General features: G+C 41.3%; 1 protein-coding gene, 1 non-coding gene and 1 pseudogene across 2 annotated transcripts; 2 read left to right on the forward strand and 1 right to left on the reverse strand.

Moving 5' to 3' along the window:
- Window positions 1-829: 829 nt before the first annotated feature.
- Window positions 830-936, reverse strand: LOC136478575 (small nucleolar RNA R71). The gene has a single exon (XR_010764299.1). It is a non-coding gene; the product is annotated as a small nucleolar RNA R71 (small nucleolar RNA).
- Window positions 937-7,000: 6,064 nt separating this feature from the next.
- LOC136469271 (uncharacterized) lies at window positions 7,001-11,757 on the forward strand (annotated as a pseudogene).
- Window positions 11,758-12,704: 947 nt separating this feature from the next.
- LOC136472395 (protein mago nashi homolog 2-like) lies at window positions 12,705-17,218 on the forward strand. The gene is made up of 3 exons (XM_066470105.1): window positions 12,705-13,024; window positions 13,172-13,348; window positions 16,829-17,218. The coding sequence occupies exons 1-3, from the start codon at window positions 12,788-12,790 to the stop codon at window positions 16,892-16,894; spliced, it is 480 nt and encodes a 159-aa protein (XP_066326202.1). The 5' UTR covers window positions 12,705-12,787; the 3' UTR covers window positions 16,895-17,218.
- Window positions 17,219-26,869: the final 9,651 nt, after the last annotated feature.

Below are 26,869 nucleotides of genomic sequence, written 5' to 3' on the forward strand. Positions count from 1 at the left end.
TACTCTACTCCTACTCCTAAGGGGTGGCCGGAGCCAAAAAAAGTAATTGACTTTGTATTTGATTGATTCATATCCTTTTACAATAGCCAGGGTTTGGTATTTATACCCAGAGCCTAAACATGAACCTTACTCGAGTACGACTCAATATAATCTTTGGTATAATGAAAATATTCCTAATTTAAGATAACTTAGACTCTAATCTTTCCCTTTTTGTAGAGTCCAGTATGTCTCGTCCCAGTGCCGATCGTAGCCTCTATCATCATCTGCTGGCGCTATCTGAAGAAAGCCAACTCTAGTGCATCCAAATCAACTAGTTCTGACCTCCACACAGCTGATTCCTTGATGATGACATGATTTTTGGGAGCTTCCGAACCCCTATAACTCTTCTTCCAAATTATAGTGTAAACACCATCAATCAGAATCAAACCAATCAAGGGGAAGCTCAACACCAGTTTTTGAAGTTATGGCTGAAAAGACTCTGCATGAATTCTCTGCTCCAAGCACAGAGAACATTCGCACTAGACCAACACTCAAAACCTATAACCTTGAGTTTGAGCTCAAGCCAAGCCTCATCAACATGGTACAAGCTACCCTGTTCAGTGGAAAGGCACATGAAGATGCTAGTGCTCATCTTTAGAATTTTTTGGAGATTAGCAACACAGTCTCCATCAAGGACGTTGCTCAAGACATCATACTACTCCGCCTCTTTCCATTCTCATTAGTGGGAAGGGTGAAGTAGTGGTTCTACACCAACAAAGAAGTTATGAACACGTGGGCAAGATGTTTAAAGGCCTTTCTAGCAAAGTTTTTCCATACAGGCAAGACCAATGCCTTAAGAGGAAAGATTTTTAACTTTCAACAGCAGAAAGGAGAAACCATTCCAGAAGCATGGGAATGTTTCCAAGAATACATTTCAGATTATCCTCATCATGGGATGGAAGATTGGTTGCTCATGCAAAGCTTTTACCATGGATTAACTCAGAAAGCTCACGAATAACTTGATGCTACTGCTAGAGGATCATTTATGTCACTCACCCTTGGAAAAGCTAAAACTCTCATGGAGAAGATAGCCTCTAATCAATCCTGGTCTCAATATAATATTCAAGCATGAAATAAGAGCGAAGAAGTACCAAAAGAGGTGTGTGCACTATCAACCAAGATGGACGTCTTGTTGAATTGGCTTGAACAACGAGCCAATTACAAGAAAGATCATTAGGCCATTCAAGATGCTTTTAATTCCTAGAATATATGTGGAGAATATTTAGGGGTTGATTTCCCTAAATATCAAGAAGACACAAATATTGTCATCAACAATTCTACTCCACAACAATAGAGACAAGGATGGGGTCAACAACAACAGTGGTCAAATTACCAAGGTAAGTATCCAAGTAATTATTCTTCTCAACTTAAGAAACCATCTTTGAGAGACTTGATCTTAGAACAAGTTAGGATTAATGAGAATATTTCTAAGAAGCTTGTTTTTAATGATGAGGTCCTAGAAAACATAAACACTAAAATAGCTAGTTTTTCTTCTGCTATAAAAGACCAACTTAGCTATAATAAGAAGATAGAATCATAATTAGCTCAGTTGGCCGCTGCTCTGCCTTTTACCACTAACCTTGAGAAGGTCAACGCCATAACCACAAGAGGTGGCAAGTCTACTCGTGATCCGCCATATCCGACAAGGATAGGTAAGACACTGACAACAGTACAAGAGGAGAAGAAGGACGATGAAGTTGAAGAAGATGAGTCACAAGCACAAGAAATGATGCAAGATTTTCATGACACTACCTTCCTACCGTTTCCACATAGGAATCGAAAAGCCAAAATGGATGAGCAGTTTAGTAAGTTTGTAGAGGTAATTCAAAAGTTATATATCAATATTCCTCTGCTAGATGCCATATAGGTACCCACTTATGTGAAGTACCTCAGAGACATCCTAAACAGCAAGAGACCATTGCCCACCACTAAGGTAATCAAGTTAACGGAGGAGTGTAGTGCGGCTATCCTAAATACATCACCTATCAAGAAGAAGGACCCAGGATGTCCCACTATTGATTGTTCGATCGAAAACCAGAACTTTGAGAATGCTCTATGTGATCTTGGAGCAAGTGTTAGTGTCATGCCCAAAGGTTTTCGACAAGCTCAATGATTCAATGCTCACACCAACATCGATGTGCCTGCAACGAGCCAACCAATCGGTTCGCTATCCTATAGGAATCGTCGAGAATATTCTGGTAAAAATAAGAAACTTCTTTGTTCTAGTGGATTTTGTAGCACTTGATATGTAGGAAGACATGAAGACACCCCTCATCCTTGGGAGACCCTTCCTAAGTACTACAAATGCACACATTGATGTCAGAGCTAGGGAAATCAAATTCTATATTAATGGGAAGGAAGAGCGATTCACTTTCAAGCCAAGACTGGAACAATGCTCTAATTTGGAGTGGCATGAGAAGCCAGTACAACCATCAGGGTCTCCATCCCTGAGACCGACTAATGCACTCGAGGAATAAATACAACTGGAGGAGTCCAGTTCGGCAGACTTAAAATCCCAAACCCTCGATAGGAGACATATGGGAGACCGCCTCACCAACATCCAGCAACACCAGCAGCAGGAGAACGAGAATTGGCACTACTTATTCTAGGGTCTCAACATTGACCCGCCATTCTGATCGACTACAGCAACACCCAACTTGGGGGAGGGGGATCCCCCATTATCTAAGGTAAGTTTTCTTTTCTAGTATTTTGTTTCCTTTTTCTTTTTATTTGTTTTTCAAGTTTGTCTTTATTATGTTAAAAATGCATAACTAGGAAAAGAAAATAAAAATTTGTCTTTATCTTTTATATATTAGTAAGGTGTGATCTAAAACAAATGAAAATCAAATAAAAAGAGTGTGTATAAAGTTTGCTTTAAATTTCTGTTTTTAAGAGCGACTAAATAAAAAGAACTTGAAGATGATGATTCACAATGGAAATAATGAATAGTTGCTCTGTTATAATTCCTTTCAAGTACCTAGTTTTCAGCCTTGAATTCTCCCGAGTTTTAGATATGATTGTTTTGACATGAGAATTTGCTCTAAACTTAAAGCTCGTGGGTAGCAATGCTTGATATAAGTCTAGGTAATTGATAGATATGATATGAGAAGGTCTGAGCTGCTATTTATCTTGTTTCAAGTGATACTAAAATTCTAGCGATTTCCTTTGAAAAATATAAAAAGGCAACATGATGAGTTCCTGTATTACAAAGCTTGAATTCCTACCAAAGCCAAACATGATATTTAGGCTAGGAAAACTTCCACTCTTATATGCTACTTGTTTTGCATTGAGTTTGGTCAAGGTTTGTTGATCCTTATGAGAGGTTTGTCATGCTCTTAAAATCAAGATCACGTACACACCACCCACATAAGCACTACTCCTACATTGGGGGTAGGCACAAAAACATGCATTCCATATAGATCCACCAAAAATGTTTTACTCCTACACTGAGAGTAAACACCAAAAAAATTCTTGATTGGTTCCACCCACCAAATAAATACTCCAAGTTCTTGTTGCTATCTCTTAAAAGTTTTGTTGTAGAAAAGAAGCATGGGCTATGCAAGAGTTATTCATAAAAAAGAAAGAGAAGAAAAAAAGAGTTGAAAAAAATGGACAAGTGTCCGAGATATTCAAAACAATGGGTACTTAGATGCCCGCCTGAAAAAAAGAGAAAGAGATGAATAAGATAGCCCATGTTCTCTTGCAAATATTTCCAAGTTTAAAAGAGAGATAAGTTTTCAAGGAGCATAGTAGAATTAGGTTATCCACAACTGTCGAGGAAATCTAGTCGGTAGTCTACCGAGGGGTATGCCCATGATAATACATGAATCAGTGGAGGTGCGCGAGACACGAACTAGATGGTGATATAGAACGCAGAGACAACGATTTAGACAAGTTCAGGCTGTCAGCTTGACGTAATACCCTACGTCCTATGTCTTTGGTGGCTTGTATCTTGATATGAGGTGAAAACGAGGGGGGTCACTACCAGCCTTATATAGCTTGGAGCGTAGGGTTGTAGGTTGATTGAATCTAGTCCTGATCGGTTACAAGATATCTATTTACAAGGAATACAACATCTTTAGCATATCCGATCAGATTGTCCTTGATCGCCAAGGATCTCCATGTAGCCTTGCGAGGCACGGTGACCTGTGCTGTGCTCCTCATGGCATAATCTTATGGGCTAGGCCTCCCCTAGCGGCTTGGCCCATCTGCAGCCCTAGGGGTATCCAGGGTTATACCCCCATAGCTAGTCCCTGAGCACCTTATATCCGCTGAGCAACACCGTGTCGAGCTAGTCCGAGCTGTCCAACTTGTTGCTGAGCACTTAGAACAGGCTGCCGACCAATTTAACTAGGAGCCAAGCTATTGAAACAAGCGTCCAAGCTGTTGAACACATCATCCGAGCTATTGAACATGTCGTCTAAGCTATTGAAGTAGATGCTCGAACAGTTCAAATGGTTGTTGAAACTAGACTCACTAGAAGTTGCCAGAAGGATGTGGGGAGCTCAAGCAAATTTTTTTGAAGTCTCCACCTTAGGTGAAGTGTGCCCACTTAGCTTTCGGGCAGCGAAGTTGGACGCTTAGCGTCCCCGACTTAGTCGGCATAGAGGAACTTCATCCCTCAAGAGCGAAGAGAGATGCTTAGCATCCATGCCTTAGGCGTAAATGACTCTTAGAGCCAAACTAAGGGCTTGAACAATTGCAGATTATGACTTAGTCATTTTTTAACAGAGCTGGGTCCTAGAAATAAGCACATTCATCACAAGGTGAAGTGTGCCTAGTTAGTCCCCGAGCCTGACAGTAGGTGAAGTATTCATGTGGTGCCAGGGTCAAAATTTGTAGACTCCATATGTCAAACCAGTCCCCAGCTTAGATAGAAACTAGTCCCCAGCTTAGCTGAGAAAAATCAGTATAGTCATCGATAGATGACGTGTACCCACATAGTCCCTGAGACCGCTGGAAGATTGTGAAGAAATCTTGTAGCATGATCTTAAAGATAAAATCACACTTTGAAATTCCCAAACAAATCGATGAAATAGTGCTTATCACTTAAATCTGTTTTGGTGGCCTACGTGCAGCATGGTTTTAGTTGTGAATACTCTAGGCCCATTTATCGGCCTAGCAAGGTGCGTGGAGATTTTGGAAGTGGGAATGGCGCTGTGGTCGTGATTTCCCAAAAACCCTTGAAGGCAAAGAGTCAGGGGTCGAACCGTTATAAGGCGCCGCGGCCACGACACACACTCCCCATCATTTCTTCATCGCATCGTCTTCTTCCTCGCTCATCTCGCCTCCACATCGCAAAACTGCTCCGCCATTAGGGCTATTCCAAACATGGAAGCCACCCCTTTCTTCCCTAGATCTACTTGATGGCGCCAAAGAGGAACCATGGGAGCTCAAGGGTGGCGGCGCGCTGTTGGTATCTATTAACTTGCCACTTGTTTTAATAGCCACCTATTAATTACCTACATCTCCTAATATTACTTTACTAGGTTGTCACCCCTAGTGATGGTGCCAGAGATGTTTGTTGGTGCTACCTAGCATCACTACTAGAATGATACTAAGTAGTTCTTTATCATCTTATGTGACTAGAAAATGAAAAAGGATCTGCAAGCGCACAGATAATATACCATTATAGCACTTTACCCGAGAGTATTCTAGGTATCGTTATTTATATTTTTATCACAGGAAAGGTCTAGCATGGATAAGTATTAATAACTTATACTATTGATGGAGAAGTAAACCATAACCAATATTCTACTCATAACAGGGGTAAATTATAGGATAAGATATATATGATAAGTATTAATCAATAATAATGATAAATCACTCAGAGTACTCCTTTCTATGGTATTAGCATGGTCGGGTAGAATATTAGAGAAATAATTCCTAAGTCATCCTTAATTATAAGTCAAAGCATACATTGATTAGTGCAATTACACCTAGTAATCATGGCTAAGATCATCTTCATATATACACATAAGGGATATTACTAGGGAAGAGTAAGAACAGAGCTTATCTTCCTTCGTAATCAGATCCTACATGCTACCTATATCGGGGAGTGGACTACAAAGGACTCAACGGGAGTGTTACGTCCGTGATCTACCACATGACCCAGAATATAGGGTGTATTCGTAGGTAAACAATATATAAGCACCACGCTTACACAATGTCGACCACCCACCCATGATACCTTAGAGTGAGCGCTATACGAACTTATGCATGAACATGATGATAATCCAACTATACTAAGCATATAATCAAAGTAGACGATGAACATTATAATGAAGAACATGAATAAGATGAATACTAATGTTGTCATAACAATTGTAGCAAGCATATAAAAATAATGGAGATACAAAAGAGAGAGGGGTACAAAGATTATACCAAACCACGCTCTTGACACGATCGGATAGTGATGCTAGTGTCCATTTTGCGGTGGATAAGCACGATTAAATCTGACATGTAGGTCCACCTTGATGGTTTTCTAGATAAACCCTACAGAAATCATAGATTCACCAAAACTCATGGAATTTGTTAGTTTAAACCCCTAGACCTTTGTTGGTGATCTCAATTGTGCTCTTATATATGTTTTATTAACGGTTTATAATGGTTGTTAACTACCATCAACAAACTCCTCTAAGCTTAACCTTTGCTAGTCCCTTAGCAAAGCTAAACTCGGTAAATGGATCAAGAGTTACGTCAATGCTTTCATTCCTCAAAAGTACAAGAATTCTTCTCCAGCTTAAAATAAACCGATCTGACTTTTAAACTTACCCATATTACCTTCAACTGTGGGGCTCCTTAGCCTTCACTTGGGTCTTGAGTAATTGAAAGACAAAATAATCAAGTCAAGCACTATATCTCAAGTTCTTTGTTCAACCATTATTCTAGAGTTTTTATAGGTTTTCAAAATAAAACTCAGAGTTTCTATTGTATGACACTCTCAAGTCTCTCAATATATATGGTATTTGTGGACCCTCACCAAGACAATAATGCGTCGATGCAGCAACAACAGCAGAAATCGATGCTGACGGAGGGGATGCGCGATGAGTTCGGGGTCTGGCACGTTTGTTTGTCGATGCACTCATCCTAGGATGAGCTAGAGCAGGCGCTTGGGATCCTCAAGCCCAAATGGGTCATCTCCACCATGCTGCCATGCATGGCAGTGGACCTCAGCTATGCTAGGAAGCACTACTCCCTGTCTCGGTTTGGCCCTGATGATCCCCTCTAGATGTTGCTCGAGATACCTGATGGAATGTCTACTATCATCGGCTCACCGTAGGTAGTGTTGCTGATAGCATAAGTTGTCGAGAAGAGTGACCAATTGTTTAGTTCTTGTGTTCATGAGTATGCCTCTGATGATGATAGCCAGGTAGTAGAGGAGGTTGCAGAAGCAGCAGCGGTTGATTTTGAGATCAGAGTTGAGCCGCCTGTCACGCTTTTTGGAAGTGCATGGTTCGAATTACCACAACATGAACCTGAACTGTGGAACTATGAGTATGAGAGTGTTGAGATCATTTTGTGATGTGCTTGAAGTCAATGATTCTGCCGCTGAACCTAGCTTTTGTAGCAATAACAAGCCTATTGAAGTAGTTGAGTTAACTGAAGCTGCAACAAAGGAGCAGAATTTAGTTTCTGAATCTGGGTTTTGTAGCAATAGCAAGCCTATTGAAGTAGTTGGGTTAACTGAAACTGCAACAAAGGAGCAGAGTTCAGACTATGAATCTGAGTTGTTGAAGGACAACAAATCTGATGATCGAGTAGAAGTAGTTGATTTAACTAAACATGGAAGGAAATATCTGAATTTGAGGGCAGAGAGTGAACAAAGTAAAGATGACAAAGGGAATGGAGAGTCTGAATCGGGGGCTCAAGAACAGAATCTGAATGTTCATGCTCGTTTGATGGAAGTTTGCAGGCATAAGGTGACTAGCAAAGGTAAAGACAGAATGGAAGTGACTAAATCGATCTCAGCTATGCATGTTACAGTTCTAGCTACCGAGGAGGACACCATTATTACATCATCAGGAATTAAGAAGAACTCAGATCGGTACTCTAAACTCTGCCTATGGTGGAGCGCCTTTGGTGTCCCAGCATAGCAGGTCCCAAGCCCTGGTAAAGGAGGAGGGTTGTGTTAGGCGCGGTAAGCCAATGTAAAAACTTAGCCACTTTAATTGAGATGAAACCCAAAAGAATCCTGTTGGGGGAGTAACCCTTTTAGCGACACGTCATGTCAAAACCCGGGTATGGTGTTAAATGAGCAAGGGTCAGATCATCACCCCCATGACGCACCATATCGCGATATGGACGCAGTGTCAAGTGAGTAAGGATCGGGTCGTCTCATCCTTAGTGGTGTGCCACATCGGTGCCTGGGTGTGGTGTAAAATGAGCAAGGGTCTTCACACCTACCTCGACAGGTGAGAAGGGCAAGGAAGCTAGTCGAGCCAACTAGGATCTGTTTAGGTAGCTGAAATGTAGAGTCCCTTATAGATAAGTTAAGAGAATTCATGGACACAATGGTTAAGAGGCATGTAAATATCTTATGTGTCCAAGAGACTAAATAGAAGGGGTAGAAGGCGAAGGAGGTGGACAATACTGGCTTCAAGCTTTGGTACACAGGGACAACTTCAAATAAAAATGGAGTAGGAGTTTTGATTGATAAGAGACTCAAGGATGGTGTGGTGAAGGTGAGAAGGCAAGGAGATAGAATTATCTTAGTTAAACTTGTCATTAGTGATATGGTCTTAAACGTAATTAGTGCGTATGCCCCCAAGTAGGCCATGATGAGAGTGCTAAGTGGCTTTTCTAGAAAGACTTAGATCTCTTAGTTAGAGCTGTTCCTAGTAACGAGAAGCTCTTTATAGGAGGTGATCTTAATGACTATGTAGGTACATCAAGTGTAGGTTTCGAAGAGGTTTATGGGGGTTTCAGATATGATAGTAGGAACCAGGAGGGAGAGGAAATCTTAGACTTCGCCATAGCTTTTGATCTGATGATAACTGACACTTTCTTATATAAGAGACAGTTCTATTTAGTGACCTTTAGTAGCGGTCAGTACTCTAGTCAAATTGATTTTGTCCTTACAAGAAGGAGGGATAAACGAACATGCATGGACTGTAAGGTGATACCTTGAGAATGTATGGTCGCTCAATACAAGCTGGTGGCGGCTGACTTCCGCTTTCTGGTGTAAGCTCATGGGAACAAACAAGCTAGGGTTGCTAGAATAAAGTGGTGGAAATTAGAAGGGGAGACATCAAAGGTCTTTAAGGAAAAGTCCATTGAAGAGGGCCATTGGAATGATGAAGACGACACAAACAACATGTGGGAGAAGATGGCAATATGCGTTCGGAAGGTTGCTTCAGTGGTGCTTGGAGTGACCAAAGGGAGCGGATGAGATTCGAAAGACACTTGGCGGTGGAATGAAGATGTGCAAAAGGCTATTAAGGAAAAGGAGTGCTATAAGCGCTTGTATCATGACAGGTGTGCAAACAACATAGAGAAGTACAAGGTGACAAAGAAGACTACAAAATGAGCAGTGAGTGAGGCAAAGGGACGGGCCTATGAGGACCTTTACCGACGTTTGAGTACAAAGGAAAAAGAGAAGGACATTTATAGGATGGCTAGGGCTCGTGATGAGAAGACAAGGACTTCAACCAAGTCAAGTGCATAAAGGATGAGAGGGAGCAGCTCTTGGTGAAGGAGGATAAGATCAGACATAGATGGCAAGAGTATTTTGATAAAATTGTTCAATGGTGGAAACGAGAACACTACCGTTCAGCTGGACGACTTGTTTGATGATACTAACAGGTTTTTTGTGCGGATGATTCAAGAATTGGAGGTTAGAGAAGCCTTGAAAAGGATGAAAGGGGGCAAAGCGATGGGCCCTGATGGTATCCCAATCAAGGTCTGGAGATGTCTCGGGGATATAGCTATAGTATGGCTAACCAAGATATTCAACAATATCTTTCGACCGAATAAGATGCCTGAGGAGTGGAGAAAAAGCATATTGGTACCAATCTACAAGAACAAAGGTAATATCCAAAGTTGTACTAATTATCGTGGAATTAAGTTGATGAGCCACACTATGAAGTTATGGGAGAGAGTCATCGAGTAGCGCCTACGAGGAACGACGCAGATATCAACAAACCAATTTGGTTTCATGCCCGAAAGGTCAACCACAGAAGCAATCTTCTTAATAAGACAGGTTATGTAGCGGTTTAGAGAGCAGAAGAAGGACCTTCACTTGGTTTTCATTGACTTGGAGAAGGCTTCTAATAAGATACCAAGAAATATTATGTGGTGATCTTTGGACAAACATAAAGTCCCATCAAAGTACGTGACCCTCATCAAGGACATGTACAATAATGCTGTGACTAGTGTTCGAACAAATGATGGTAACACAGATTACTTTCTGATTAAAGTTGGACTTCATCAATGATCAGCCTTAAGCCCGTATCTCTTTGCCTTGGTAATGGATGAGGTTATCAGGAACATATAAGGGGATATCCCTTGGTGTATGTTGTTCGCTGATGATGTAGTGTTAGTGGACGAAAGTCAGGCGGGAGTAAATAGAAAACTAGAGTTATGACGGTAGACCTTTGAGTCTAAAGGTTTTAGATTGAGCAGAACTAAAACCGAATACATGAGATGCGACTTTGGCAGAGTTGTACATGAGGAGGGAGATGTGAGTTTGGAAGGTCAAGTAGTGCCAAGAAGAATATCTTTCGGTATCTGGGATCGATGCTACAGATGGATGTGGATATTGATACAAACGTTAGCCATAGAATCAAAGCAGGGTGGATCAAATGGTGACGAGCTTCTGGCATTCTCTGTGACAAGAGGGTACCACAAAAGCTAAAAGACAAGTTCTATAGAACGACGATTAGACCGGCTATGTTGTATGAAGCAGAATGTTGGCCTACAAAAATTCAACATGTTCAACAACTGAGTGTTGCAGAAATGCGTATGTTGCGATAGATTTACGGTCACACAAGAATGGACCGAGTTCGGAACGATGATATACATGATCGGCTAGAGGTAGCACCAATTAAAGAAAAGCTTGTCCAACATCGGTTGATGTGGTTTGGTCATATCCAAATAAGACCTCCAAAGGCATCAGTGCATTGTAGAGTCCTAAGCCAAGCTAATAATGTAAGGAGAGGTAGAGGAAGAACGAAATTGACATAGGGGAGACAATAAAAAGATATTTGAAAGCTTAAGATATACCTAGAGATCTATGTTTGAATAGGAGTGTTTGAAAAGCAGCTATTGAAGTATATGACTTAGGGTTAAAAGCAGCTATTGAAGTATATGACTTAGGGTTATCGGTGAATTTCAACTCTAGCCTACCCAACTTATTTGGCACTGAAAGGCTATGAGCCTGTTCGCTGGTTGGTTTCTGGATTGATAAGCCCGACTGGTACTGGTTTGTTGTGAGAAAAAAACACTATTAACAGGCTAATAAGCCCTAGCTGAAACCAACGAGCGAACCGTCTATACGTCGTGGTCGTGGTCATCGTCTCGTCGTCGTCGTCGTCTGATCGGTACTCTGAAAGGGCGAGCGATTCTTCAACCGTTGTCGGATCATCAAAGGGCCTTAATGCGAACCTGAGGAGGCTGTACAGGTCGATGAACGTGCCGGTTCCGCGGCCCCTGCCATCTCGTGTTGCGCTCATGGCGGCTTCCAAGCGACCCAGAGTTTCTCAGACTGTGCAGCTGTAGGCTTCTAGCAGTTTTCAGTCTTCTGTTGCGGTAAAATGAAACCCAGTTCTCTGTTGCACCTGTATTGCTAGTTTGTGCATTGTGGCTCAAAAATGAATTCAGATTGATTTGTTCTGTGAAGAGTCAAATTGGGGATCTCAATCATTCTGAATGTGTTATTTTCCTTCAATTTTTCTCTGTTGTACCTGTGCTGCTGCTTGCCATTTCTCTGTTAACAAAAACCAAGGGAAAAACTTAACATCTTTTTTCAGGAATGAAAAACCTTTTTTTATAAGAAACTGCTTCGATTAAATCAAGAACATCTTATATGCAGTAAGAGACCATTGTCCCAGTGCACACAGACTGCAGGGGTTGTATTACAGGGCATGATTGCCTATGATTGAGCAAGGTTTGAGCAAACAAAAAGAGGAAAAATTACTAGAAAGGGTCCTAGCTTGAGTTGCTAGAGAATGGGAAGTGATATTTTGACTTCAGTGATTTTTGTAAACCTGATGTTCCACTTCTCTGTTGTTGCTCTTGAACTCTGTTAAGAGAGATTTCAGAGTCCAGTCTTGTAGTCCTGATGGAGAGTGACCTGACAGCATGTTAACGAGATAGCTGTTGTAGTGTTCAGCAGAGCCTTTAACAAGTCTAATTATGCAAGGCAAAGGTCATGTCCTTTTTAAAAAAAAAGAGCAGTAGAGTAGGCTTATTTGAATGGATTTTGAATATCAACTTTGTGGCACCTAAAAAGAACTCAAGTCTGACAGAAACATTCAGAGATGAGAGATTGCCTGGATGGATTCCTACCAGTTCCAGGATGCAAATCAGGGGGCAATTTGCAAAATCTTGGACTGGGATATTTGCAAACTGTCTGCTCCGTTAGGTCAAGAAATGTGCGGCCCAGATTGATGGATATTTGCAGATTAGTCCACACGAGAGGAGGAAAGACTGGAAGAGAAGGCGTGCACGCTTGCGGCGGCCAAAACCCCAAGAGAATCCAGTTCCATTCCATTCGCCGAGAAGGGTAGGAAAAAAAAAAAGGAAATCGATGGCGGCGGCCGGCGGCGAGAACAGCGGCGCGGGCGAGGGCGAGTTCTACCTGCGGTACTACGTGGGGCACAAGGGCAAGTTCGGGCACGAGTTCCTCGAGTTCGAGTTCCGCCCCGACGGCAAGCTCCGCTACGCCAACAACTCCAACTACAAGAACGACACTATGATCCGCAAGGAGGTCTTCGTCTCCTCCTCCGTCCTCCGCGAGGCCAGGAGGATCATCCAGGAGTCCGATGTATGTTGGCGCTCCCTTTGTTTCTTTCTTGTTCATTCATCAGCGATTGGATTCTCGGTCTCTCGCGAAGACCTAGCTAGGGTTTGAGACTGAAGAGCGGATTTATTTTTTGATTGATTGGTTGGTTGTTCCCAACCCCCGCCGCAGATCATGAAGGAGGACGACAGCAACTGGCCGGAGCCTGACCGCATCGGCCGCCAGGAGCTCGAGATCGTTATGGGCAACGAGCACATTTCATTCACCACTTCCAAGATCGGCTCCCTCGTCGATGTCCAGTCCAGCAAGGACCCGGAGGGCCTTCGGATCTTCTACTACCTGGTCCAGGTTCGCCCTCAACCCCCGATTCCGCCCACAAATACCGACATTGTTTGTTCACTGTGGCCTTCCAGGATTTTATGGCTCTAACCTCTACCTGGCAATATATTGATAACAAGTACATGAGCTGTAAGGTAGATCATTTCTGTGGCTGATAACTGACGCTACCACTAAATACCTTGCTTGTGTGCTTGTGACTTGTGAGGACACCTGAATTCTCAAATTCAGGACAACAAGCAACTAAGAATATGATTGTGACTTGTGTGCTTGTGACTTGTGATTTGTAAGGACACCTGAATTTTTACGTTCAGGACAACAAGCAACTAAGAATATGCTTGTTTGTTCTGTGCAGTTTATACTACTGGTAACTTTCAGAAGTAGTATGACCTTGATGTTAGATTGTAGCTTAGCCAAACATTGGTTCGTATTCACCACAGACTTGGGATGAGCCATCTTTTTTTTTATGCTGATCAGATCTTATGCTGAAATTATGTGCAGCAGAGAAATAATGGTTAAATTGAATTGATTAGCTGCTGAGGCTAGTTGCAGATAGTAGGCTGTAGGCATCATTTGTTCATGCTTTTTAAGCAATGGTGACCCGTGGACACCAGAGGAATATTTAAATCAAGTTTAAATTTTTAGATGAGCAAGTTTCTTAGGAGGAGAAAATGTTACTTATCTGCCCTAGGATAATTGATTTATACTAAAACTGAAGAAAACTGCACAATGTAAATGCTCGACAAGAAAAGAGTCGCCCCTCTGAGGTGAACTGTTTCTTGGCAACATTTAGTTCCATACGGCCCATTGTTCTGTACTCATCGAATCTGATAAAAAGATTTTTGTTATGTGAAGACACATTAGCCTTTCCTTTTTAAGCCCCTTGTTGGAGTTTAGCAGAAAAATGTGTCATTTTTTCTTTTGGAAAGGATCTTTGGTTTTCTTTGTGTCTTTTTACATGTCATACTAAGTAGTTTGAAAACTGTTGTATCTATATTATCATGTGTTTTTTTTCCCACAAAGAGGGTGGGGAGCATTTTGGGAACACTACTATACCTATCATATATATGCTCTTCATCAACAGAATCTGAATAATATCCCACGGTTTCACTTCCTGGGGTACTATAAAGTTCTTGGATGCAGGGGAAAAGTATGGAAACTCGTTTTATGTTTTTCTGGCACTACCTTTCTTCTAGAAACTTAGCCACTTGTGCACTTTACAGCCTAACAATCCACTTAGATGTCAAAGCGTGATTTCTTTTGTTGTAAATATCTAGAGTTGATGGATAATTGCTGTTTCTTTGAAGCTTAGTCAAATGCCATGGTTTTTTTTACACAGTAGATCTGACTGAGCTCATAAGTGGTGGTGGTGTGTGTGTGTTAGGGGGGGGGGGGGGGGGGGGGGGGGAGTGCATTTTGGGAACACTTTACTATACCTGACATATATATGCTCTTCATCATCAATCAACATAACCATATCCCACAGTTTGACTTCCTGGTGTCATGTAATGTTCAAGCCGGATGCAGGGCAATGGTTTTACGTTTTTTCTAGTGCTACCTTTATTCAACAAACTTATCACTTTAAAACCTACCAGTCCACTGAGATGCGAAAGCATGGTTTCTTTTTTTGTTGTAAATATGTAGAAGATGGATGATTGCTGCTTGTTTGAAACATGGTCAGGTGCCATGGTTTTTACACAGTAGATCTGATTGAGCTCTTGATAGGTCAAGCATAATACATGTGAATACTTGCCCGAGGAAATAATTTGAGGTTAGATAAACAGCTATTGGTTCAGTTGGTTGTTTCTGAAACTAGAAATGTTTTTTTTTGGGAGATCAGGAGGGTTTGCCCCTTACTGCTAATAAACATAGACAAAAAAAGATAGCAGAATACAAAGCAGAGTTTAAGAAATGTAAAAGAACAACAACAACAAAGCCTTTTAGTCCCAAGCATGTTGGGGTAGGCTAGAGTTGAAACCCAACATGAGCCCCTAGTCATGGTTATAAGAAATGTAAAAGAAACAAAGAAAATAAGAAAATACCATGTTATAGAAAATAGCTAGTAGAGATAGAATGTATCTGTTGTTATGCCTCCGCTGATGATTGTTGTTATTTTCTATGGTTGTGTGCATTATTAATTTGGGTACTGTTTTCAAATTAACCAATTGCATCCCCCTAGTGTAGATGTGATTATGTCAATATGTCCTTAAACCTATGTTGGGCTAACTTAGTACCAATTGCATCCCCCTAGTGTAGATGTGATTATGTCAATATGTTCTTAAACCTATGTTGGGCTAATTTAGTGAATCATGTTGATTTATGGCTACATTATAAGCTGGGATTGGATCATTGTCTGGGGCTTATTTTGAACATGGTCCAAGGGCCTGCGATGAGCTGGATAGCTGCTGTTTGGTTCGAATTCTTCTGATTGAGTTTAGGTAGCGAAGATAAAAAGTATGTGTGCTCATTAAATCTGATTAAAAAATTTGTTATGTGAAGGCACATTACCCTTCCCTTTTCATTAAGCCCCTTCAAGTTTTACCAGCAAAATGTGTCCCGTTGGGAACACTTTACTATACCTGACATGTATATGCTCTTCATCATCAATCAACATAACAATGTCCCACAATTTCACTTCCTGGGGGCATGTAAAGTTCAAACCGGATGCAGGGAAAAAGGATGGGAATGGTTTTACGTTTTTTCTAGTACTACCTTTCTTCAAGAAACTTAGCACTATGAAACCTACCAATCCAATGCCAAAGTATGGTTTTTGTTGTAAATATGTAGAGTCGATGGATGATTGCTGTTTGTTTGAAACATTGTCAGATTTTTACACAGTAGATCTGATTGAGCTCATGATAGGTCAAGCATAATACATGTCAATACTTATCTAAGGAAATAATTTGAGGTTAGATAGACAGCTATTGGTTCAGTTGGTTGTTTCTGAAACAAGAAATGTTTTTTTTTTGAGGGATCAGGAGGGGTTGCCCCTACTGCTAATAACATAGATAAAGAAAAAATAGAGTTTAAGAAATGTAAAAAGAAACAAAGAAAATAAAAAAGACAATGCTATTAGAAAATAGCCAGTATAGATAAAAGGTATCTCCGGTTATGCTCCGTTGATTATCATTTTATTTTCTATGGTTGTGTGCAGTCTTAATTTCGGTACTGTTTTTAAATTGACCAATTGCATCCCTCTAGTGTAGATGTGATTATGTGAATGCCCTTAAACCAATGTTGGGCTAGCTTAGTGAATCATGTTGATACATTATAAGCTGGGATTGGATCATTATCTGGGGCTTGTAGTTTTAACGTGGTCCAAGTTCCTGCAATGAGCTGGATAGCCGCTCCTGACTGTTTGGTTCAAATTCTTTTGAAAACTTGTACTTTATTGTAAGGAAAAAAAAAACTTGTACTTTTGTCATGCACAGGACATGGCGCCGTAAATGAGATGTATTCCTAACTTCCCCACTTAATGTTGTTCTCCTGCAGGATCTGAAGTGTTTCGTGTTTTCACTCATCAACCTCCACTTCAAGATCAAGCCAATTCAGTCTTGAGCTCCATCCCAAGCCTTCATGTAACTGTTTTATGAGACTGCGAGTGTTTTAAGAGAGAACCTTGTACCATGTAAGATGCTGTTGAGCTTGTGAGGATGCGCTCGGCTTTGTGTGGAGCACTGGGTGGAGGTGGAACCTTTTGCATTTGGATTGTGCAAACTGCTGAGTAGTAGTGAGTGTGATATTTATGCCTTATTCAGTTTTTTGTTGGGTGGAGTGTTGTTGTTTGGCACATTTTTCTTCTCTGTTGTCAGTGCTCTGCTGAAGGAGGCGGTACATCATAGTAATGGATGGATGCCCAGATTGTGTGGTGTGCCTCGGACAGTCGGACATGTGGTGATCCAGATCCTGCCAATTGCCATCACAGGGTACTGCTGCTGTGAATTTCTCTAGTGGGGTTGGCTGCTAAAACTGATGGACTCGCCAAAGGTAGTGCAAGGAGCCTTTGGTCTTGTTTAAAGCCGTAGAACTGTAGAAGAATCTGTGTGTGTGTTTGTGATTAAAGTTGTCCTGGCTGCCAGTTGGTCTTTAATCTGATGCGCGCTGTCTGCTTAATGGAACAGCAGTGGTGGCCGACCATCCATGGGCGTGGATGATACCATCCTCTCTTTGCAGGAGCTGAGCTGAGCTAGGTACTCAGCTTCCTTTGCTATGCTACTTTTGGCTTTGGTGATTCCTCGTCCTGTCTGAGGTACTAGATGATTTATTAAGGTATGGAATACTTAAATAAAACGAGAACAACTGCAACACAAATGTCACATGGTAGAGCTTTTTGTTGCTGTGAGGCTCTGCCATGCTTGTTCAAAACGATAGGAACATTGAAATGGGAGCTGAGCGAGGGACCAGAGCAACACAAAGAAGTAGGGATGAGGAACAAGACGTTGAAATCTCTCGGTTCCAGGTGCCCTAAGGCCGTTGCGCCCATGCCATGGCATGCCTCCTTTCTTTGTTGCTTGGCTCTCGTCCATTTGTTATGATTTTATCCCCACAATGTAATCCTCTTGAGGCTTGAGCTGCGTCGGCATGCTAGCGGGACATGGCCATGTTACCTCACTGCACTGTTGCTATCGCATTGGGGCAGCTTAGCTGCTGCTTTCCTTCAGATCTCGGCTCTAAAGACCAAATGATCCATAGAGTAGCACCTGTTAGTGTTACATGCATTGGATGATAAGCCGAGATAAAGCCAATACGTAGCTTGCGTCCAGGAAAGATGATGCTGAGATGCACCTTTTCGTGCCGGCCCTAGGGGTAGGACACTAGCTGCGACGCCGAGGGTCCAAACGGAAGAGGGACCCAAATTCAGGTATACAAATCCCTAGGTCCTATAGTCCATTAGACATTAGCAAACTAACGAACGAGAAGAGAGACAGAGAACTGGCCAGGCGGCCAAAAAAGACAACATCGATATTTCTTTCTTAATTTCCTTTTCCCCACGGCCCTTAGATAGAGAGGAGACGAGGAGACAACACACTCTGATCGTGAGTTCGCGACGTGCCCTTTACACATGCGGAGCTGGCAAGCCGCGCCGCCGCGAACAGCTAGACTATCGGAGACACGGACACAGCGCACGAGGACGGCGACCAGGCAGGGCGCCACGGCGACAACATCTTGATTATTGGCTTCTTACGAATTGCGATCACCGATCAGTTGTTTAGGCCCAAGGTATTTTTTTCTTTTTATTTTTAATCCAAATTAATTATTTGTGTAGTATTCCAGACTTCTAGTACTTTGTACCTATATAATTATATTTTTCTTCTAATTTAGGTGTTAGAATTTTAGAATGTTACCTAAGAAACATTTGTCATGGGTGAGAAAATAAAACGAATATATTGTTTTTTTAATCTACATTGTTTCTCGATAATTATCATACATCTACAAATATATTGCTTAATCTACATTGTTCCTCGATAATTATCAGACATGTTAAATTAAAATTATGTTATTGAATTTGCTTTCGTTTTGCAAGTAAAATTAGTGTGTGTATATATTATAAGATTTTATACATGGTTAAGAGAGACCGCTGCGACAAGATCATTAGAGGACCCTTAAAATCCTAGCACCGGCACTGCTCTCCGTTCCATCTCCATGTGAACTCTTCTTTTGCCTTTGTCTGTTTTTTTCTTCCTCGTATGAACCCTACCAGCCAGCCTTATCAATTTGGCACAGTATATATAATTTTTTGGACCACCAAATAAAGCCTCTCTTTTTTTCCTTTCTATATTTCTTAGCTTCCAAGGCTACATCATCTCATTTGGTTTTACTGTTATACCGTACATCTTTACAGAGGTTTTGAAGGGAGCGTACATCTTTACAGCGGTTTACTGAGGTTTTCTTCGTCCACTGTTTTTCGTGTGTTTTGTTGTACGTTATTTATTCTCTATTGATACATGTCTAAGTCTAACAATTTCTTGTCGGACGCTTTTTCGAAAAAAGAAGAAGGGAGAGGTAAAATACACCCACCCATATACAGCCTGTTCGGCTGGGCTTATACGATCGTGGATTATAAGCTGAAATAGTATTTTTCTCTCACACCAAACCAGTCAAACCAGCCAGCAGTAAATAATCCACGATCGTTTACGACGAAATGAATAGACTGATAGAGTCGTATTCTCTTTTTTTTTTAACAAGGACCATTCTTTGCCCAACATAACAACAATATTGTCAAGTGCACGGTACTTGCCCGTACAAACAATTTCAAAGTCAACAGACAGGATTCAATACGGTGTGGCTGGTTCAAGGACGCTTGTATGTCACTGGTAGAGAACCGAGCTTTACTCCCGGTGGGGAACCCCCTCTAGTCCCGGTTCCCCACCCGGGAGCAAGCATCCGGAACTAAAGGGGGAGTCCTTTAGTTCCAGGTCAGGAACCGGGACTAAAGGAGGACCTTTAGTCCTGGTGGGTAACACCAATCGGGACTAAAGGTGCCTCCTGACATGCCACGATGGCCGGCACCTTTAGTCCCGGTTGGTAATACGAACCGGGACTAAAGGTTTTTTTCTTTTTTCTTTTCTTTTCATTTTTTTGTTTTCTTTTCAAAATAGGTTTTCGAAGTCGTATTGTACGCTGCTAATTATACATTTATACGCGCATATAGTATGTTTCGGTTCAAGCACAATGAACGTATTAAATCACACAATTCAAGCATAGAAATATATATATATATATATATATATATATATATATATATATATATATATATATATATATGCATGCATGCATGCATCATATATATATATATTTACATGCATGCATGCATATGTGTATTTTACATTATATTATTTCATGTGCATATATTACAAAAGATTGCATTATAGTTGTTGTGACATAACAAGTTTCCTCTCATCCTCTAGCTTGGCTTCAATGGCAGTGTTGGGTCGAAGTAGAACTCGCCCTTGGAATCGATGACCTGCTCATTAAAAAATCCGGCTATAGACTCTTGAATTGCTTTGATTTGGTCTTGCCGTATGACCTTTTCCTCCAACCATCGAGTCTACAGGTTTGAATTAAAAAAAAATAAATTAATATATATACATATATATATATATATATAAAAAAAGACATAGTAACACAATCAATAATAATAATTAAATGAATATATAGTGTATTTTTAACGTACTTTGAGTCTCTCTGTAGGAGTTCTTTGGGAGAGCACTTTGATAAACTTGCAAACATAGTAACCACAGTAGTTGTTCCCCTGTTCCTGCCTCAGACACCACTTTACGAGAAAAAGATTTGTCATCCAATCTGGTGATCCGGTGAAAGCTATATGTTTAATTAATAAAGATGATGCGATTCAGGGGACTTACTTTCAAAGGGATTACATTCAGTGGCGCTTTGCATTTTTCCATGTGTTGCTTCTCAATAAAGGTTTTCCAAACACTGCCCAATAAAAAATTTACCACGTCATCAGATATAGTTAATCATCATGTTTGTGTGTATATATAGTTGCTAGAGATCCCAAAATTACCTCTGGATAATATCTATCATATCTTGGTAGTCTTGTTGTGGTTTTCTCATCGAGTCATAGATTATCAAGTGACTTTTCACTAGATCGATGTCCATCAATATCCAGTGATTGCTGCATGTGTTTATAGGATATAACGCATAACACTCATTAATTAACTAGAATCAACATATGAGCCATTAAGGCTATGATCGACATGATTAACACTCACTTGAAGTTATAGGGAAAGAGTATATCCTTCTTGTGGCGTTGGTTCACTAAGAAGTTCATGATGTTACTCTCTGACTCAGACTTCCAATTAGTCTTTGAGTAATTGGGTCTTTGAATACTATATGGGGATCAACAAAACCAATTTCATTGCAGCCTTCCTTTCTGAGCTCTGTCATTGTAAATCTGCATATATATAGTACTTGTTAGGATAATTTATATGCATATACACACATATGATGAGTTTAATAATAGATCGAAAGAATTATTACTTACAGGCAATAGCAGCTAATGATAACTTTGTCCAGAGAGGTTAGGTGGCATAGTTGATGAAATTCTGCAAAGTCAACATACATAACATCATCGCCACGGAACCAATGTTCGTCTCTAATTCTAACACCAACGCAGAAGTCTCCACTGGTAGACGCCTGCATGTACCACTTGTTTAGCAGGTACATTTGCGTCCCCAGATTAGATAAGGCTTGAGGGTTGTATAGACTCTGGCCTAGTACAATTTTTTTCTTCCAAATATCAACCTCCGCCGCACTCTCAATGTTTCCATCACCAAACATCTGGTAAAGGTCGAGACCAGTCTCATCAAGAAATTCACCAAGGTGATCCAAATCGACATCCGGAGGTATGTTTGCCTGATGCATTAATCCTAAATTCGAACCATATTCATTACCAACAACTAGCGGGGGGATTGATTGGTGCGCTTGTTGTCCGAGTTGGGCAACTCCTTTCCCTGCCCGCTTCTTTTTCTGTGCCGCCTCAATTGACTTGGTGAGAGTGCGGTCATAGTCTGATAACGTTGATTTGGACGGCTTACGAGATTCCCGCTGTTGTTGCTAGTAAGAAGTCACCTTTTTTCTTAGAATATCCGGAGCTACGAAGAAGTACGGTTTCTCCGGGTTTCTCCTTGCTTCTTGATTCATTTTAAGTTTGTCATAGAATCTAGACATGTCTTTTTTATATGCATCAGTTCCTTCTTCCTTCTCTTCAGATATTATTTTGGGAATAGCCCTTGGTTTCACGGTGGCTTTCTTTGCAGGCGGGGACTGGTTCTTCGTTTGAGGGGCTGGCCTCTTGCTAGGCTTCTTGGTAGGCGGGGGCGGGGGAGGCATTGGAGACCTCCTTGGAGGTGTTGGCAGCGGCGTTGGAGACCTCCTTGGAGGTGGCGGCTGCGGCGTTGGAGACCTCCTTGGAGATGGTGTGGATGCAGCCTCGTCTTCCAACACAATGTCATCGTACAAAGCACTATGATGATCTGGCGATTGAACAATTGGATTTAGGTTGGGGGAGGATCTGCTACAAAAAAAGGAATGACATATTATTATGAGCAGATTGTTAATTATTTAAGCCAATACAAATTAATGATGTAGTGTTTTCATCCGCACGTACCTATGGTGAGGTAGTTCAGGAGGAGGTGGAGCCGACATCCCTGGAATGATGATGTAGCGCTTGCGCCATAGAATGAATGTCTTCTCCGCTTCTCCTAGAGTCTTTTCGCCATCACCTCCAGGAATGTCAAGAGGCAAATCACTAAAACCTTTTTTAGCTTTATCTACCGAGATGGTAGCATATCCTTCTTGGATTATATTCCCATGAATCCTTGGTGTCTTGGTTCGGTCGATAGGATTAACAAGACCGATAGCCACCTTGATTGTGGAATTCTCCTTCGGAATGTGTAGCTCACACGTTGTACAAGGTTCAGTGACGTCATCCATAGGGAAGCGCAGTCCTGTATCCCCTTGATTTGGTATCTCCGTGGAAGCGCAGCTGCTTTTCAACTGAACAGATTGGCTAATGTTGATTCCTGGCTCTGATGCCTGCTTGCTTGCACTCACTGCTATTTGCACTTGCCTTTTGATTTCCTCCTGCATTCTCGCTTCAAGGTTTTTTTCCCGCTCCTGTGCTTCACGCACCGCTTCCTCCAACCTCTGGAGCCGTTGTGCCTCTTCTTCCTTCTTTCTCTGGCGACTTCTGTAGGAAGGTCTGTCCTGAGGGAATCCATGCTCCCACGAGACACTTTCTTTGCCTCTAGTTCGGCCACCATGTTCAATAGTCCCGATGGCGTATGTCAGCTCATCCTTCTCTCTGTTGGGCCTGAACGCACCACTAGCAGTAGCTCTCTGAGCATAAAACAATCTTTCTGCTGCTTCTTGCAGTCTTGCGCCATAAACGCACTTTCCTGTCTCCTGGTCTAGTGTTCCCCCATGAGCGAAAAACCAATTCTTTGCACGTTCTCCCTACTCGAGTGATTCTGGTCTGATACCCTTGGCAAGAAGGTCTGCTTCCATTTTATTCCACTTCTTAATGGCAGTCGGGTAGCCACCTGATCCCAAGGTATGGTGGTATGTCTTCTGTTGGGCATTACGTTGGTTCTTTATCACCCGACTCACACCCTCTTCCAAAGTCTTGTACTGTACAAACTCATCCCAATAGGGCCTCTGCTTTGAGATCGGGCCTAGGACAGTAAAATCTGGTGCTATGTTCTTCTTGACATACGTCGTGTATAGGTGTTTCTTCCAAGTCTGAAACTGGGTGGCCATCTTCTTCATTGCCCAATCCCTAACTCGCTCCTTCAATTCATCACCATCTATTATATCATCATAACCATCTGTTTGGAGCGTGAAATGTACCAAGACATCATTCCAAATTAACGCCTTGTCACGATCAGAGACAAAACTGATATGAGGAGCATTGGTCTTCTTCTTCCATTCACGGGTACTAATCGGGAGCCGGTCCCGTACAAGGTAACCACAGTGGTGCACAAATTTCATTTTATTCGGCCCTCCGGTTCTCCTGTATCCACATTGAACTCCGAGATGATGAAGTGACCCTCCAATGGCTTTTTGGGACCTCGAACATTTTTACTCTTCGTTGTAGTTGTTGATGTCGATCCAGAGGGCTACAAAACATAAACATTATTTTTAATGTCATGAGCACACATAAGACATATTATAATATATATAGCTAATAATAAAAAATATATACTTGGCCAATATGTTGTTGCTCATTTTGTTCAAGAGCTAAGTACTGACTCCCGTCATCTGCATCCTCTTGCACGTTATTTTTAGCACCATCATCGCCGGCAACTTGAGTGCCAGTGTTGATCAAATTCATCATCAACTCCTCCTCATCCATATTTCTCGGGTCGGCCATCTAGCTTCAAAAAACAAAACCAATATATAGTACGTCAAATCTTTGCTTATTACATGCGTAAAATCTACAAACAATATGCATTATTAAATCTTGCCCCTCGGTCACGGACGCAATTCGCCACACTAGGACGAACTATGTCGGTACTAGGGTGAATTAGGGCACGAGATAGGGTGGTGTGACAAGAGTGGCGGTGCTCCACTCCGCCGTATATATGTCTGTACACATGGGTGAACGAGGGCGGCGGTGCTCCGCCGTATACATAGAAACGCATGGACGAAATGCATATGAATACAAATGACGTATATATACGTGTCGGCGCGGTGGCCGGTGTGCTGACGATGATGACGTGAGGCGGGCCGGCGTGCTGACGACGATGACGACGTGAGGCGGGCCGGGGCGGTGTCGGTGCGTGATGTTGTGATCCTATGTACCATGTGAACCATGTAGTCATTCATCATATGAGAAAATTCTATGTAAGTATAAGTCATTATGAAATGAAGTATAAGTCATTATGAAATGTAAGTATATGTGTCTTATTGCTCATATAACCATTACTATTTCCGAAATGATAAGAATTTATTTTCTTCTTCTACAGGCGATCTCTGATGCTATGATATAAAGTTTGAAGATAGTCTTCCCGGAAAAAAAATATGTAATGCTCATATTACTTTAGCAACATTAATATATTATATCTGTATATTCAAAGTTCACAAATGAAGAAACATTGAAGTTTTCCTTCATTTGTCTGTAGCCATGCATGCAAGTCCAACCAAAACTGCTAACATCATCACATGTGATATTTTTGATAAATTAAAAAACGCTTAGTTTATAAACTGGGTATCAAAATTGAGTTCCTATTTGACCATTATATGTCCTACAACAAATCCTTCAAAAAAAAGACCCTACATGAATATATTTGGATAAAATTTCGTTAACAAACATTGATCTATGAAGATAGAAAAAATTCTTCTATTGAAACTGCATCTTGGAATAATGGCATATCATATAGTGATGAATATATGGCGGTTGATGGGCTGGATCATTTTTAGCTTTAGTGACAACGACAATGGTTGCCATCCTGAGGAGTTTGTAACGAAAGTTCATTAGCGGATGGTTCGTAGCGTTGTTTCCAAATAATATATAGCGTGTTTATTATACAAGCCATAGATTTACATCAATCTAATTAATTTCTAAAGTAATTTCATTGGTGGTCCTTAATTATACTTGATACTTGTCATGAGTTCAGGTCCCAGTGATCTTAAAATGTATTTTTGTACCATAAAATGCAGTTTTTGACACTCTAATTAAACTTGCTAATTTATCCATATAATATCCAAATATTCAAAACTTGCCTTAAGATATGTTTTTATTTAAAATCATTTAGAGTTCCAAATATTCATTTTTAGTTCCTAGATTTAGAGTTCCAAATATGTTTTTAGTTTTCGACGTGATCTATAACTCGGCAGTGGAGGGCTCGGATGAATGTACAAAGAGATCGACGAATATATCACCTCGATCAAGCTCGGCAGTGTGGAGGGCCTCGGGCGCGGTGGGGCAACGCGCGGTGGAGGGCCTCGGGCGCGGAGGAGGGTGCGGTGGAGGGCGACGGGCGCGCGCGGAGGAGGGGCACGGGCGCGCGCGGTGGAGGCCGCACGAGGAAGAAGACGGCGGCGCCAGTGTCACGGAAGGCGAACGGACGCGGCGCGAGGAAGAAGAGGGCGGTGGTGTTCGACGAGGAAGAAGACGAGCGGATCGATCTGTGCTAGGCGCTGGAGGTTATATATCAAAGAGAATTACTCCCGGTGCCAGCCACCAACCGGGAGTAAAAACCCTTTACTCCCGGTGCGTTTTACCAACCGGGAGTAAAGGTACCTTTACTCCCGGTGCGTGTTATCAACCGGGAGTAAAGGTATACCTTTACTCGTAACACGCACCGGGAGTAAAGGGTTTTTTTGGCGGGCCACGAAACTGTAGCCCACCTTTACTCCCGGGTGGGCTTCCCACCCGGGAGTAAAGGTGGCCTGCAGTTTCGTTTCCCGCCTGTTTTAAGCAATAGTCTTGTTAAATACAATAGAAATGCTATAGTTTTTGTTAAATACATAGTAAATTAAAAAAAAGCCTAAAATTATTTTGTTAAAAATATGAATTTTCTTTTTGTTTATTGCACATAGGAAAAATCGATAACCTAACTTTTTTTTATTTTTTGTTAGAATTATAAAACATAATGTAACTAATATTTATTATTTCATTAATGCAAAAATGTAGTGTTTAATTAAAATTATTAAAACTATTGGTTTTGGACAGAAAATTTGTTTTTACATCATTTTAACGTTAATATTTTAATTTTTCATCACTCAGTATCCTAATTTACCTTTTTGAGAGAGAAATCCCACCAAATCAAACATTGATTTAATTTGAAACATGACATAATAAACATCTGAATTCACAATTATTACATAATATCTCAAACACATACTATATTAAATCACTATATCATCAAGTGGGCACAGCAGTGAACTTCTTCTTTACGTATGTCCCTTGGTTATGATCGCTTTGTAACCATGGAGTGTCCTCATCATTTACCAAGATGCTAGGGTCTTTGTTCACTTTGAAGGGCGGAATTCGATCATCCTTTTCAT

Source organism: Miscanthus floridulus, chromosome 8, assembly GCF_019320115.1.
Source record: "Miscanthus floridulus cultivar M001 chromosome 8, ASM1932011v1, whole genome shotgun sequence".
Classification (NCBI taxonomy): domain Eukaryota; kingdom Viridiplantae; phylum Streptophyta; class Magnoliopsida; order Poales; family Poaceae; genus Miscanthus; species Miscanthus floridulus.